The sequence below is a fragment of the Onychostoma macrolepis genome, chromosome 22 (genome assembly GCF_012432095.1).
Source record: "Onychostoma macrolepis isolate SWU-2019 chromosome 22, ASM1243209v1, whole genome shotgun sequence".
NCBI lineage: Eukaryota > Metazoa > Chordata > Actinopteri > Cypriniformes > Cyprinidae > Onychostoma > Onychostoma macrolepis.
In genome coordinates this window covers 6,904,202-6,920,592 of record NC_081176.1, presented here as the reverse complement: position 1 = coordinate 6,920,592, position 16,391 = coordinate 6,904,202, and the positions used below count along the sequence as shown (strand labels likewise).

Here is a 16,391-nt window from a genome sequence, read left to right as displayed (position 1 = left end):
TTTCAAAGGTGGGGAAAAGGAGCTTCGGGATGCCTACGCTGCTCTTCAACCTGAGCTCCAAGCTCAACTTGCAAGCCAGCAAATCAAGTTTATATTCAATCCACCTAATGCCCCACATTTCGGTGGATGCTGGGAGCGGGAAATTCAGTCTCTGAAAACTGTGACCCTTGGAGCACAGACGGTCACTGAAGAAGTGTTGCGGACTGTTCTCATTGAAATTGAGGGGATCCTCAATGCCAAACCCCTTGGTTACACATCTTCAGACATTGCTGACCCAGACCCAGTTACACCCAACATCTTGTTGATGGGGCGGCGGGACACCTCACTTCCACAAGTGGCATACCAGGATTCTGAGCTTCTGAGTCGAAGGAGATGGAGGCATAGTCAGCTGCTAGCTGATCACTTTTGGAGGCAATTCATCCATAACTACTTACCTAGCCTTCAGACCAGACAAAAATGGATGTCAGAAACAGACAACCTACAGATAGGTGAAACTGTTATGATTGTGGACCAGCAGCTACCTCGCTCACTTTGGCCTGTTGGAAGGATTGTTCAAGTTTTCCCTGGAAATGATAACAGAGTCAGATCAGCTGAGATCAAAGTAAAGGACAGAACTTACCTAAGGCCAGTGACAAAGATCATCTGCCTACCTCCTTTGCCTGAATGACATTCCAATTCTTAGTAAGGCCTTTCTTGTTGTTCAAATTCGCTGTGTGAATTTGGGGGCGGCTGTAAGAAAGGCCACCCCTCGAAAGTGAACTCTTCCAAACCCTCCCGCTTGTGTTCGTGATTTGGACTGTTCCAAAACTTTCCGCGGAGTAAAAAACAAGACCGTATTGAGGCTGGATGTGTAGATGTTTATAGTCAATAGTTCAAGATAAATTAGTTAGAAGTGCCCCGTTTAAGGATTGTGTGGATATGTGTGCGTACAACTAATCGTAAGTATATTTACATAATTTATTGGATGATAATTTCACGATAGAGATTAATGACCGCTATAGCGGCATTCCGCCTAAATGTTTACATTGTTAATTATATTTGCACATTATCCTGTTGACAAACGTTATAATTCTCCTGTGTTATTTGTCAGTTAGAGTATTTAATGTTATATGGCATATTAAGCTATAATGCATAGACACAACGCATCTCAGGGAACATGTTCGGGCTTGTTCACCTGACGAGTTAGTCACGTGAGCTAGACACACACTGCAGTAGTGAAATCATTTTAAAGAACTTCGATTTGTATTTGTATCTATATTACATTTATATTGTTTACTTCATGTTAAGTTCAATAATATATCATTTACAATGCTGTTACTTATGAGTATTTAAGTACTGTTGTAAAGATCTGTTAATTAATATTTATTCATTTATTTATATTTATGTACTGTTTTATATTTACAGAACCACACCCATCTTTGCACAATAAATCACCCTGAAGTATGTTACTGGTGTGAGACCTAATGTTCTGACCGGACATCCTGTAGCCATTCAATGAATCCGAACCTGAGTTAGACGAGTAGAAAGCAGTTTTTTCAATTGCATTTGGGTTTTTTTGGGGTTTCTTTTTTTTTTTTTTCTCCTCCTCCTTATTAAATGTTGAATTATCCCAAGGTTGTCAAGTCAAGATACCTTGGTACAGGTGGCCACTGAATGTTATCTTTTTTGTAAACAAAACAGTATTGTATTTGAAATTTGTGTTTTTCTAATGAATTGTTTTGTATGATGATATGTTTGAGCGTCAATTAAAGAAGAGTGTTTGTACACCTCTCTGCTTGTCTCTTCCATTTGTTTGGAAAACCCTGTAGTGGTGGAAAATAGCTACATTATTATGTCCTGTCTTAGGTGGCATTTGCCCTCCTGGTTACACTAGCATAAAGGACTGAGCTGCCCCCGTATCTCACAGGATGGATACTGGTCGGTCAGGTGAGTCAGCTGAAAGAGACCCAGAGCTAGTTAACAGGAAGGGTTGGCAGCAAGAATTCTAGAGCTGTGGAAATGAGTGGTCAGGGACAGAACCAGCTTGAGAATAAACTGCACTCTTGGATTTTTCAGCAGAATGCTTTGCAGGTGGAGATCAGGTGACCTGGATCTAAGCAGTAAAAACAGACACGTTTGCGCTTCGAGCGAGTCAACATAGGCTTCTCTTTCTCCGATTTCTCAGAGGGATGAACAGATGATATTATCCTCTCTGTCTACTCATTCTGGTGTCTAAACTAATGTGTAGAAGAAAATACTGACCTGTGTGTGAGTGCAAACTCGTCCGCTAACACTGCAGCTTCAGAAAGTGAACTTATCTTTTGCTCATTCAGGTGCACTACAATGTTCTCAAGGAATACAGTTTTTAAACTCTTCAAGCAAAATGAGTTCTTGCAGTTGTTCAAGACTGTTAACCCTAAAAGCTAAACACTACTTTTCAAACAGGGTTCTCATTTCTCATACAAATTCAACAAAGGTATGTTTGGATGTTTTATAAAAAATGTTATACAAGTTAGTATTCCAACTGTAATAAATCAATGAGGCTTTAAGGTCTGCATGATAATGAATTTTATTGACAATTGCAATGAAATAATTGCATGAAATACATGGAAAATGGATAGCAGTATAGTAAATACTGTTACCCATGGGTAACTCGTGGCCTAATGGTTAGGGAGTTGGGCTTGTAACCTGAAGGTTGCTGGTTCGATTCACCGGCAGGAATTGAAGGTGGGGATTGTGAATGAACAGCACTCTCTCCACCTTCGATACCATGACTAAGGTGCCCTTGAGCAAGGCACCGAACCTCTAATTGCTCCCTGGGCGCTGGAGCAAGGCTGCCCACTGCTCTGTGTGTGTGTTAAATGCAGAGCATTGCGCTTTCATGTGTTCAGCCAGTAGACGAGCATCATTGCCTTATCAAATATGAAAGATTCAATCGTACATATATAAAAAGCATGTTATATTAAGTGTGAGCAAAGCAATCTTGATAATCTTTTGTATTTAACAATAATTTGAGCATTAATGTGAGAATGTGTTGCTGTTTGTTCTCAAATCATCTTCTAAAATGAGCCGCAAATAAATGAACATCAATACCAGCAGATGAATATATAAAGCTTTTAAAAATAAATGAAAATTAATAAATGATTAAAATAGTTGTAGTAGAAATTACATCATGATTTAGGTTTCTGATGTGTGAAAATGTGCTCGATCTTGTTCAGCTCTTCTGGACCTGACGTCATAAACCAGAAGAACAACAGCAGCTACAGCAGCCACACCCACCAGAGCAGTGACGACCAATCGGATCACAGCTTCAGCAGAATCACAACCACGGACAGAGTCTGAGGAATAAAAACATTAAACTGAGATCAGCTCAGTCAATAAACACTAGTATCTGCACCAACATCAACTAATATCAGCGCTGCTGTACCTGAACATGTGTGACAGAGTTGACTGATGTCCAGATGTCTCGTCTGGTTGCTGATGGGATTGTTGAGCACACAGCTGTAGGTGTTTTTATCCTGATATTCCACCTCCAGAGGTAGAGAGAGACTGATGCTGAGATCAGACACACTGATGCTGGACAATAAACTGTTTCCTTTGTACCAGGAGAGAGTCACATGACTCACATTCACCATTGAGCACAGAAATGAACATTTGGTCTTTGATGATCCAGATGATGAGGATGATGAAGAACAGTCTCTGCTAATGACAGGTACAGGTGGACTAGCTTGAAAACATCAGAGAATAAAGATAAATGAGGTTAATATTAAACTCGATAAGGAAGAAACGACAACTATTTCTGCAGTTTCACAAATGCTTTAATTATAACTAACACACTGAAAACACAATGTAAATATGAGACTCATTTAGCAGTTTAAACTGTGTCATAGATGTGTCATATTTGCATATCGCTGCTTTATTTCATGATTGGTTGACTGCTAAATAAAAAATATCAAACATAACGAGAAAATAGTGTTTTAAAAGGTTAATGTTAATTTCAAATAAGCATTTCTGTTCAGAATGAATGAACTTGATTTAGATTTTATGACTGATCAAAAGTAGAGCATTTAAATATAGAAAGTTAAATAGTAAACCTAAATGCCTTTAATGTACAAATTAATTAGTTATTTTAAGAGCAAAACATCTGAACGATATGATACTTCAAATCAACTTTAAAGTTGTATCAAACAAAATAAACTCACTATAGACGGTAAGACTGAATTTCCTGGATTTGACCTCTCTGTAGATCTGTAGTTCATAAAGTCCAGCGTGCTCATTTCTGGTGTTTGTGATGGTCAGAGATCCAGTTTGTTTGTCCAGCTTCAGTCTGTCTCTGAATCTCCCATCGTTATAATCAAATACAGTAATGTGGTCAGCCTTTACATTGATATGAGCTATTAAAGAGTTTATGAACACCCACTGAAACACATCACCATCTAATTCAGTAAGACCAGAGTTTAGAGTGACTGAATCCCCCTCCATCACTGACACTGACTTCACTGCATCTGTAACACCTGGAGAACAAACAGAAACAAAATGGGGTGTGGATTAATAATCTCAATGTTGTGGGGATTAAAACATAAAATAGGTGACACAGATATTTAACCCACCATAGACAACAAGAACAAAAACCGTCATCATACGTTTGGCATGTAGTTTATAACGTCCAGCGTGTTCAGGTCTGGTGTTCATGATGGTCAGAGATCCAGTTTGATTGTCCAGCTTCAGTCTGTCTCTGAATCTCTCATCAGGACCATCATTAAACACAGTAAAGCTGGCAGGCAATACATCAGCTATTATAGCGTTTTCATCTCCAAATGTCCACTGAATCAAATTATCTGGCATTTCAGTAAGACCAGTGTTCAAAGTGACTGAATCTCCCTCCATCACTGACACTGGCATCAGTGCATTTGCAACACCTGGAAAACAAACACCAAACAGGTTTTGTCATAGATTACGATCTTTAAATAACTCTGTTATGGTTTACTGAAATAATTTGCTATTTTTAATTCATTTATTTATTTTTTATTTTATTTATTTATTCATTTTGTTTTATTTTTGGAATTTTTGCTTTCATTTATACAGAATGGTATGAAGAGTAGAAATGAAGTGAAATGCGAGAAAGACAGAAAGGAAGGCAACCACAAACTGCACAATGTGTCAGACCGAGGCAGACCGATTACTTTTCGTCTCTTATAGAAGAAAACAAACATAACCCCCGGTATTTATTCAATACAGTAACTAAATTAACGAAAAATCAAGCATCAACAGGTGTTGGCATTTCCCAAGAGCATAGCAGTAATGACTTTATGAACTACTTCACTTCCAAGATCGATACTATCAGAGATAAAATTGTATCCCTGCAGCCATCAGCTACAGTATCGCATCAGATAGCGCACTATAGACCCCCTGAGGAACAATTCCACTCATTCTCTACTGTGGGAGAGGAAGAATTGTATAAACTTGTTAAATCATCTAAACCAACAACATGTATGTTAGACCCGATTCCATCTAAACTACTAAAAGAGCTGCTTCCAGAAGTCATAGATCCTCTTTTGGCTATTATTAATTCATCGTTGTCATTAGGATATGTCCCCAAAACCTTCAAATTGGCTGTTATTAAGCCTCTCATTAAAAAACCACAACTTGACCCCAAAGATCTAGTTAATTACAGACCGATCTCAAATCTCCCTTTTCTGTCAAAGATACTAGAACAGGTAGTATCCTCACAATTATATTCCTTCCTAGAGAAAAATGATATCTGTGAGGAATTCCAGTCAGGATTTAGATCGTATCATAGTACTGAGACTGCTCTCATTAGAGTTACAAATGACCTGCTTCTATCATCTGATCGTGGTTGTATCTCTTTATTAGTTCTACTGGATCTTAGCGTTGCGTTCGACACTATCGACCACAACATTCTTTTGAATAGACTACAAAACTTTGTTGGCATTAGTGGAAGTGCCTTAGCATGGTTCAAATCGTACTTATCTGACCGCCATCAGTTCGTAGCAGTGAATGAAGAGGTATCATATCGATCACAAGTGCAGTATGGAGTACCTCAAGGCTCAGTACTAGGGCCGTTACTTTTCACGCTCTATATGTTACCCTTGGGAGATATTATCAGGAGACATGGTGTTAGCTTTCACTGTTATGCTGATGATACTCAGCTCTATATTTCTTCGGCCCGGTGAAACACACCAAATTCAGAAACTAACGGAATGCATAGTCGATATAAAAACTGGATGACGAGTAATTTTTACTGCTAAATTCTGAAAAACAGAGGTGTTAATTATCGGACCTAAAACCCCACATGTAACCTAGAACATTATCTAACACTTGACGGCTGCTCTGTCAATTCTTCTTCATCAGTCAGGAACCTAGGTGTGCTGTTCGATAGCAATCTGTCATTTGAAAGCCATGTTTCTAGCATCTGTAAAACTGCATTTTTCATCTCAAAAGCATATCTAAATTGCGACCAATGCTCTCAACGTCAAATGCAGAAATGTTAATTCATGCGTTTATGACCTCAAGGTTAGACTATTGTAATGCTTTATTAGGTGGTTGTTCTGCACGCTTGATCAACAAACTACAGTTAGTCCAAAATGCAGCAGCTAGAGTCCTTACTAGAACCAGGAAATATGACCATATTAGCCCGGTTCTGTCAACACTGCACTGGCTCCCTATCAAGCATCGGATAGATTTTAAAATCTTGTTAATTACTTATAAAGCCCTGAATGGTTTAGCTCCTCAGTACTTGAGCGAGCTCTTATCACGCTATAGTCCTCCACGTCCGCTGCGTTCTCAAAACTCCGGCCGTTTGATAATACCTAGAATATCAAAATCGACTGCGGGCGGCAGATCCTATTCCTATTTAGCACCCAAACTCTGGAACAGTCTACCTAACACTGTTCGGGAGGCAGACACACTCTGTCAGTTTAAATCTAGATTAAAGACCCATCTCTTTAGCCTGGCTTACACATAACACATTAATACGCTTCTATTATTCAAATCCGTTAAAGGATTGTTAGGCTGCATTAATTAGATCAACCGGAACCGGGAACACTCCCCATAACACACGATGTACTCGTTACATCGTAAATTGAATGGCATCTACACTAATATTTGTCTGTTTCTTTCCTAGTCTGTTTCTCAGTCCGTATCCGATCAGATGGTGGATCAGCACCAAGAGATGATGTCTACAGCCCTGATCGTCAGCGGAGACCAGGACACCCAGATGACCCCCAGAGATATATCCCCAGATATATCAACCAAAAATAACAAAATAACTAAAATATAATAAAATACCTAACTACATAATACTACTATTGTTAGAAATTGCAACAAAATTAAAATATAAACTTTTGAACTGCGGGTTTCGTCTGGTCAGAGGAGAACTGGCCCCCCGACTGAGCCTGGTTTCTCCCAAGGTTTTTTTTCTCCATTCTGTCTCAGAGGGAGTTTTGGTTCCTTGCCGCTGTCGCCTCTGGCTTGCTCAGTTGGGGACACTTAATTTCTAGCGATTATCGCCGATTTGATTGCACAGATACTATTTAAACTAAACTGAGCTAGACAATGACATCTCTGAATTCAATAATGAAATGCCTTTAACTGAAAATTGAGTGTTTAATCTTATCATTATACATTACTGACACTCTATCCTCCAATTTGATACTGTTAAGTGCTTTGACACAATCTGTATTGTAAAAGCGCTATATAAATAAAGGTGACTTGACTTGACTTGACCGAGGATATCGACTCAAATAAAAAAAATAAAACAGGTAAAACACATACTTACCACCATAGACAGTGAGAGTGAAACTCTTGTTCATGCTGTTGGTCTGAAGTTTATAAAGTCCAGCATGTTTAATTTTGATGTCTGTGATGGTCAGAGATCCAGTTTCATGATCCAGCTTCAGTCTGTTGCTGAATTTCCCATTGTCATCATATACACTGAAGATGTTAAACACTTTACTGACGCCAGCTATTAAAGCATCTATAAACCTCCACAGAATCAGATCATCATCCATTATTTCAGTAAGACCAGAGTTTAGAGTGACTGAATCTCCCTCAAACACTGACACTGACTTCATTTCATCACCAAACACACCTGAAGAACAAACAAAAACAGGGTTTTAGTAAAGAAAAGCTTGAAGTTTACATTCGAAATAAATAATATCATAAAACAACAGAGGCAAAATGGTGTGTGGATGAATAGTTGTGTCTTTGTGATGATTATACAATAAAACATTTGAAACAAATATTTAACTCACTCACCATAGACAGTGAGAATGAAAATCTTCTTCATACGGTTGATCTGTAGTTCATAAAATCCCGAATGATCAGTTGTGATGTTTGTGATGGTCAGAGATCCAGTTTGATTGTCCAGCTTCAGTCTGTCTCTGAATCTCCCATCAAAAACATCATCATATACAGTCATGCTGTCGCCCCGTTTATTGATTTCAGCCATTAAAGTGAATTTATTTAAACACACCCACAGAATCAGATCATCATCCATTATTTCAGTAAGACCAGAGTTTAGAGTGACTGAATTTCCCTCCATCACTGACACTGATGTAAGACCATCACCAAACACACCTGGAGAGTTTAACACAGATTAAAGCTTTAAAATCACTTGATGTTGGTTTAATGAAGCTTTACTAAAGTAATCATTTAAACGTGATGCAAATAATGTTCTGCAGCAGCACAAAGGATCCTACATTAAAAAAGTAATATAGATATTCTCTATATGGACCAATAACTAAAGAATTAAAATTGAGAAATAACTCAAAATTGGCACTTATCTTCATTTAACTAAGAGTAATACTAAAACTAATGCTGTTCGGTATTTGAGCTTCATAATTGTTTTCTTTAATCAATCCCTAATAACTGAGTAAAATCTGAATTTAAACTTCATCTCACAGTAAAATCACAGTTCAACAGTGAATGTTAATCATCTCTGACTAATTTAACCAGTAATTTACTACATGGTACCAGAACAGAAGCAACCGTAAAACACATTTCAAACTCACCAACCAGACGCCAAAAACACAAACAGAACAAAACTAATTTGAGAAACATTTTCTTCATCAGTTCACTGAAAAGCCCACGATAGTGATGCTTAAAATGTCTGAAGACACTCACGACTGAACTGTGATATTTATCTGGATGTGACCCGTGTCACAGTTTCCGTTCACACATCCATCTCCTTTATCATCATGAAAATCAACAAGCTTTTGCTGATCTTACATTTTCAAATAAATTCTGAGCCTGAAGGAAATCTAATAGCAGAAGAGTGCCTAAATTACACAAAGACACTATAGCTCAGCCAAAAGCGTGTTTGCATGTGTTCAGTGATTAGAATATAAAGCTTGCAAACGGTTTATCAAATTAGCGCTACGACTACAGTGTTTCCCACTTTGGCGGTCTAAAATTAAGAGCTCCAACACATTTTCAGTGTCCAACTTGAACAGAGTAAAAAGCCTTTGCACTGACTTGTACCTGGACTTTAACGTGGACTCAAACCTGTTTCCAGAAAATTCTGGAAATTATGCTATATGAAAATAATGTGTAACTGGGACATGTTGCGTTCCCAAATGCATGTTCAGCTCACAGCAGAGATGGAGTTCACTGGATTCACTGTGAACTTATATGAAGATGCTAAAGAAGACATTAAAGGGTTAGTTCACCCCCAAAATGAAAATTCTGTCATTAATTACTCACCCTCATGTCGTTCCAGACCCGTAAGACCTTCGTTCATCTTTGGAACACAAATTAAGATGTTTTTGATTAAATCGGAGAGCTCTCAGACCCTCCATATACAGCAACGCAACTGAAATGTTCCCAGGTCCAGAAACGTAGTAAATACATCGGTAAAACAGTCCATGTCATACCAGTGGCTCAACTTCAGTTTTGCGATGCTAAGAGAATACTTTTTTTTTGCACAAATAAAACAAAAATAACATAATTTACTCAAGCATTCTTCTCCCCCGAGTCACGTCTTCCACCATTTTAGAGAGTATCACAATGCATACGCACGCTTTCCCCTAAGCATAAACAATGCTTAATACGCAGATTATGTTCATGCGCGCGCTTTACCCCCAAACGTAAACAACGCTGGTTACGTCAAATACGTTCTTGGGTACTCTCAAAAATGGCGGAAGACGTAACTCGGGGGAGAAGAATGCTTGAGTAAATTATGTTATTTTTGTTTTCTTTGCAGCATTATTCTCGTAGCATCGCAAAACTGAAGTTGAGCCACTAAGGTCACATGGACTGTTTTACCGATGTATTTACTACGTTTCTGGACCTGGGAATATTTCAGTTGTGTTGCTATATATGGAGGGTCTGAGAGCTCTCTGATTTAATCAAAAACATCTTAATTTGTGTTCTGAAGATGAACGAAGGTCTTACAGGTCTGGAACGACATGCGGGTGAGTAATTAATGACAGAATTTTCATTTTAGGGTGTTTAACTTCTTGTTTGTTGAACTGTTGCATAAAATCAATATCACATTTGCAATCATGCTGATATTCGAGAAAACAGCACTCTTGCTCGCGTGATATTCCTTAACATATGATATAAATATAAAAGATCATATTTAATATAGTCATATTGCCTACATATCGTAAATTTCAGGGTGATTATAATAGGCACTAATAATAGGCTACATCACGCAGTGAAAGCGTGCACTCTCAGCATGCACATGCACTAGTTTATCGTACTAGAAGGGAAAAACCACACACAAACATCCAGCAGAAGCTATTTATCCACCACACAGATCAAACCACATTTGTGTACAGAAAGATAAACGAGAGGAAAACCATGCAAAGTCCATTTCACTCAAAAACCATTAAATCACATTTATAATGTTTACTTGTGTTGTACAACAACACGTATGAGTGTAAGTGAACAAAAACATAAAGTAAACTGTAAATATAATTGTTCATTTGGAAAAAAATGCATTTGATTACCTGAGACATGGCTTCTGAAGCGCCAAGTGCCTGGATGAACCATTGAGAGGAGAAACATTCACAGACTGTGATGATGTTCAGTTATTAGCATTTTGATGTATGTTTGTAACACGATACATTGTGTTATATTACACTGGCGTCAAATTACAAAAGAAAAACTAGTAATCATGCATAGTATGCAGTAAAAGTCAAACCACATTAGCTGTAAACAAATCAGACCACAACAGGTTTAACAAGCAATCAAGCATTTTTTAAATCATCTTTTAAGAGTGGAAATGAGCCACTGATAAATGAACATCAATACCAGCAGATGAATATATAAAGCCATTACAAATAAATGGAGATTAAATGATTGAAATGTCAATCATTGAAATGACATCACCATATAGGTTTCTGTGAATATGTGCTTGATCTTGTTCAGCTCTGGATCTGATGTCATAAACCAGAACAATGACAGTAGCCATAGTAACAATATTTGGTATACAACTGAGATACAACTATTTGAAAATCTGGAATCTGAGGGTGAAAAAAAAATAAAAATATTGAGAAAATGGCCGGTCACACTTTATATCAGGTGGCCTTAATTACTATGTACTTACATCAAAAAAAAAAAAGTACAATGTACTTATTGTGTTCATACTGTATTGCAAAACACTATTGCTGCTATTGAGGTGTTATATGGGTAAGGTTAGGGACAGGTTTGGTGGTATGGGTAGGTTTAAGGGTGTGTAAGGGATGGGTCAACAGTGTAATTATAAATGTAATTACAAAAAGTAATTACAGATGTAATTACATACAGGTATTTTTAAAAATATAAGTACAATGTAAAAACATGTATGTTCATGTGCATTGTACCAAATGATTAATTTAAATGTAAGTACATAGTAGTTAAGGCCACCTAATATAAAGTGGGACCAAATGGCCTTTAAAGTTGTCCAAATGAAGCAATGCATATTACTAATCAAAAATTAAAATTTTGATATATTTATGGTAGGAAATTTACAAAATATCTTCATGCAACATGATCTTTACTTAATATCCTAATGACTTTTGGCATAAAAAAAAAAAATCGATAATTTTGACCATTCATGCATGTACAACCGTAGATATGTATAGTTGGATTCCATATTATTTAGATGGCGGATGCGTCTACGTGCTTGGGGCGGTCAAATGGGGAATCTACTTATACATATCTATGGGTACAACAATGAGCATGATGTTATTGTTTACACAGTCGTCAAGGATACGCAGAGCGAATGTGGACAGCCACGCCATTGTTTTCAAAAGTCTCCGTTTTGCTCCGTTTACACTGAAACGCAACCCCGGAGTTTTCAAACTGAAACGGGGTCTGCGGCGTTTTCAAAACTCCCCATTTTCAAGGCTTGAAAACACCAGAGTAATGTAAACGATAGCCATAACCGTAGCAAAAGTTAAAACTAAAACACACTATAGTGTAAACGGGGCCTAATTTACAACAGCTTTGAATGCTGCTCAACCAATCAGAAGGACCGGAACTATCCGTTTTATAAGGCCCTGTTTACACTAGTGCATTTTCATTTTAAAACGCATAACTTTTGCGACAGTTACGCCTATCGTTTACACTACTCCAGAGTTTTCCACCCTCGAAAATGGAGACTTTTGAAAATGCTACAGACCCATTTTAGTTTGAAAACTCCGGGGTTGCGTTTCAGTGTAAATGGACCAAAACGGAGACTTTTGAAAACGACGGCATGGCTGCCCACATTCTCTCTGTGTATCCTTGATGACTGTGTAAACAATAACATAATGCTTGTATAATGGTTGTACCTGCATGAATGGTCATGTGACATGCGTTTTAAACACCGTTTTAAAATGAAAACACACTAGTGTAAACTGGCGGCAAATTGCTTCAATGAGCGAGTCATTCTGTCATTCATTCAACTGATTTGTTCAAATACTGCCGCCGATAAATGAACATTAAATCCAGCAGATGAGTATGAAGCCATTAAAAATAAATGAAGATTGATAAATTATATATGAGAAATGACATCATTTAGGCTTCTGATGTGTGAATATGTGCTTGTTCTTGTTCAGCTCTGTATCAGATGTCATAAACCAGAAGAATGACAGTAGCCACGCCCACCAGAGCAGAGAGGACCAATCAGATCACAGCTTCACAGAATCTAAGGAATAAAAACATCAACTCAGTCAATAAACATTAATATCAGCGCCGACATCAACTAATATCAGCGCTGCTGTACCTGAACATGTGTGACAGAGTTGACTGATGTCCAGATGTCTCGTCTGGTTGCTGATGGGATTGTTGAGCACACAGCTGTAGGTGTTTTTATCCTGATATTCCACCTCCAGAGGTAGAGAGAGACTGATGCTGAGATCAGACACACTGATGCTGGACAATAAACTGTTTCCTTTGTACCAGGAGAGAGTCACATGACCCACATTCACCACTGAACACAACAATGAACAATATGATGATGATGATGAAGAACACTGTGAAGAGTTACTGCTGATGACAGGAACAGGCAGACGAGCTGAAAACATGAGAGAATAAACAGAAATGAGCATGAATGAAGATATTCAAGCAGACAATGAAGAGAAATTGAGAGAAACCAAGACTGATCAAAAGTAGATCTGATATCTGATATACAATAGAAAGTTAAACATAAACTTAAGTGTTATAAATGTTAAAAATGGCTAAGTAGAATAAAACAGCATCCAAATAGGATATATTTATATTATCAACAATAATAAATAAAACAGGTGAAACTTATATTTATCTCACCGTAGACAGTGAGATAAAAGGCCTGCTCATAGTGTTGTACTCTAGTTCATAGACTCCAGCATGTTCAGTTGTGGTGTTTGTGACGGTCAGAGATCCTGTTTGATGATCTACATTCAGTCTGTCTCTGAATCTCCCATCAAGAACATCATCATATACAGTGAATATGATCTCCAGTACATTGATTTCGGCTATGAGACTGTTTTTATTTATAAACCACCACTGAATCCAATCATCATTCAGGTAAGTACGACCAGTGTGTAGAGTGACTGAATCTCCCTCCATCACTGACTTCTCTTCTGTCTCAACAAACACTTCTGAAGAACACAGAGTTTGTCACGGATTATAGCAATAAAATAACTTTATTTCAATGAAGCCTTCACAATACTTTCAATCATGTAAATGTGAAGTGAAGAACATTCTGCACAAACCGCACTAAATGAACGTAGATTTAGATACCTGGCTGATGTAAAAGGATTCCTGCTTCTGTGCTTGTGGAGGATTCAGAAAAATCTACATTGAGTCCCACTGCGATAAATAAAAAGGCACAAGGTCATGCAATATAAAAAACATGCAGATTTATAGCCTATGTCACAGCTGATAGAAAACCGATGAGAATATTGCATTAGAATAATAAAAAATAAAAAAACACACACACACATAATATATATATATATATATATATATATATATCCATTGTTCTCATTTGTAAGTCACTTTGGATAAAAGTGTCTGCTAATTTGTTAAATTACTAAATGTATGTATATATATATATGCTCTATACCATAGAGTCCCCCCCCCCCAGTCAACTAATTGTAGGCTATGTGAGAGAGTCAGTGGTAATATCGATGCGTTCCTATAGGTCAGTATTAGAGGAGCTCAGCTTAAGCTGGTTGCACACGTGAGATTTCCAAATCTTAAACGATTTTAAAACCATGGGAGACCACAGACATGAAGACAGTTCAACCGATTTAGCCTTATAATCCTCTGAACGAACACTAGATGATTAGACCAGACCACGAGACCACACACTTGAAGATTGTAGGAAAGATTTCACAGTGACACAAGATCTCACAGACACTTGATCGCAAGATCAAACGTGACTAGAGAATAAAAACAAATAGAGGACAATCAACGTTGTCAGCTGGCTCTCCAGGCGTGCGTTCTGTTTCACAGTGAAAACAAAGTATACAAAAGAATATGGGTGATATTCTCTGCTTTCTTGGCATGTTTGTGGATCTCTATTATAGATCAGTGGTTTCAGCTATAGAAGCACGCAACATCCGGTAGGTGACACTGCTCGCTCTCATTGGCTATCGCGGGTATCACGTCAGAGGCAGCCCGATCAAGAGTCGTAAATATCAAAAATGTTTACGTTTACATTTAAATATCAACATGTTTGATATTTACGATTTGAGTTCGGTGACGCTCCATCTCGATCGGGAACAGATAAATAATCGTAATGACACCACACAATACAGGATTTTTGGACAAAAAAATAGCTTGTGACAAGCTGCGAATCGGGCCACAACCCCCGATTGTTCGGGGGTGCAAATCGGGCTTAGAATTGGCTTTAAAATCCTCTAGTGTGCAGCCAGCTTTAGCCTGACAGTTGACTGTGCTTGAGGCTTGAGCTTTCAGAAACCAAATCAAGTGACAAGTCAGAAAAACTGAAATAAGCCTGGCTTATTTGGTAAACTAGTTTTATGAAACAGGCCCCAGGAGTCGCAAATGTTCACGCAGGAGAGCACAGACATTAAAGCAGACAATGATCAACGTCAGAGGAGCCAAGCTCTGCAAAGATGTTTCACGTCTTGAGAAACACATCCACTGAAGAACCTAGATCTGGGTTCTCCAACACGTCGCTCGCGAGCTACCAGTGGTTCGTGGCCTGATTGGAGGTAGCTTGCCAAGAGCCTACTTGACATACCGGCCGTGAGATTATTTTAATTATCCCGTTTCATATTTTAATTAGTTTAATGATCACGATTTGAAAAACTCACAGTAAATATTGCTCAGCTTTAATCAAAGCTAAGTCTCATGCAGCTGGCAACACGAAGAGATTGTGTGAAAACATGACTCAAGGCAGACAGCTGAAAGAAATTAAAGAATGTATGACTGAATTATTTGTATGAATGCATAATAGGAAACCGATGACTTCAGAAAAGTTTTGATGGAATTTGCTTTCCATCTTCCCTCCGTTTAATGCATAAACCGTTTTTAGAAGCGCAGCGCTTCGTTTACATACCGTGGAAACGGTACATAGCTCTGTTCTGCTGTTCTAAGCGCCACCTGCTGACAATCTGTGGATTTACAAATTCATTCAGTCTGTCTGGCATATTTTTGTTCAGACCAATGCGAAAATCAGAAAATAGTAAATCTTAAACGGTCGATGAAAAATATCAGAAGTGTTAAGATTTTTAGAATGCACATTAGAACTGTTTATGGAGCAAATAAAAAGTAATTTATCATTCTGACTCATCCTTTTTCTTTGAAAACAAACAAAAAAAGATTTAAAGTCTGAAATGTTACAAATTTTAAAAATGGTCAAAACTTTATTTGAACATGTAGTACATGTCAGTAGCTAACATGTTATGAAAATTTTTGTTCGTTTAAAATCCGGCCATCATTTTCTAATGTTTTTATGTCATTATTTTTTG

General features: G+C 37.8%; 1 protein-coding gene and 1 pseudogene across 1 annotated transcript; both read right to left on the bottom strand.

Annotated features, from left to right (window-relative positions):
* Positions 1–3,156: 3,156 nt before the first annotated feature.
* On the bottom strand, positions 3,157–4,690 carry LOC131530238 (uncharacterized; annotated as a pseudogene).
* An 8,402-nt stretch (positions 4,691–13,092) lies between these two features.
* Positions 13,093–14,016, bottom strand: LOC131529831 (SLAM family member 9-like). Its single transcript, XM_058759758.1, has 3 exons — positions 13,737–14,016; positions 13,183–13,489; positions 13,093–13,114 (listed from the first exon to the last, which is right to left on the bottom strand). The coding sequence occupies exons 1-3, from the start codon at positions 14,014–14,016 to the stop codon at positions 13,093–13,095; spliced, it is 609 nt and encodes a 202-aa protein (XP_058615741.1).
* Positions 14,017–16,391: the final 2,375 nt, after the last annotated feature.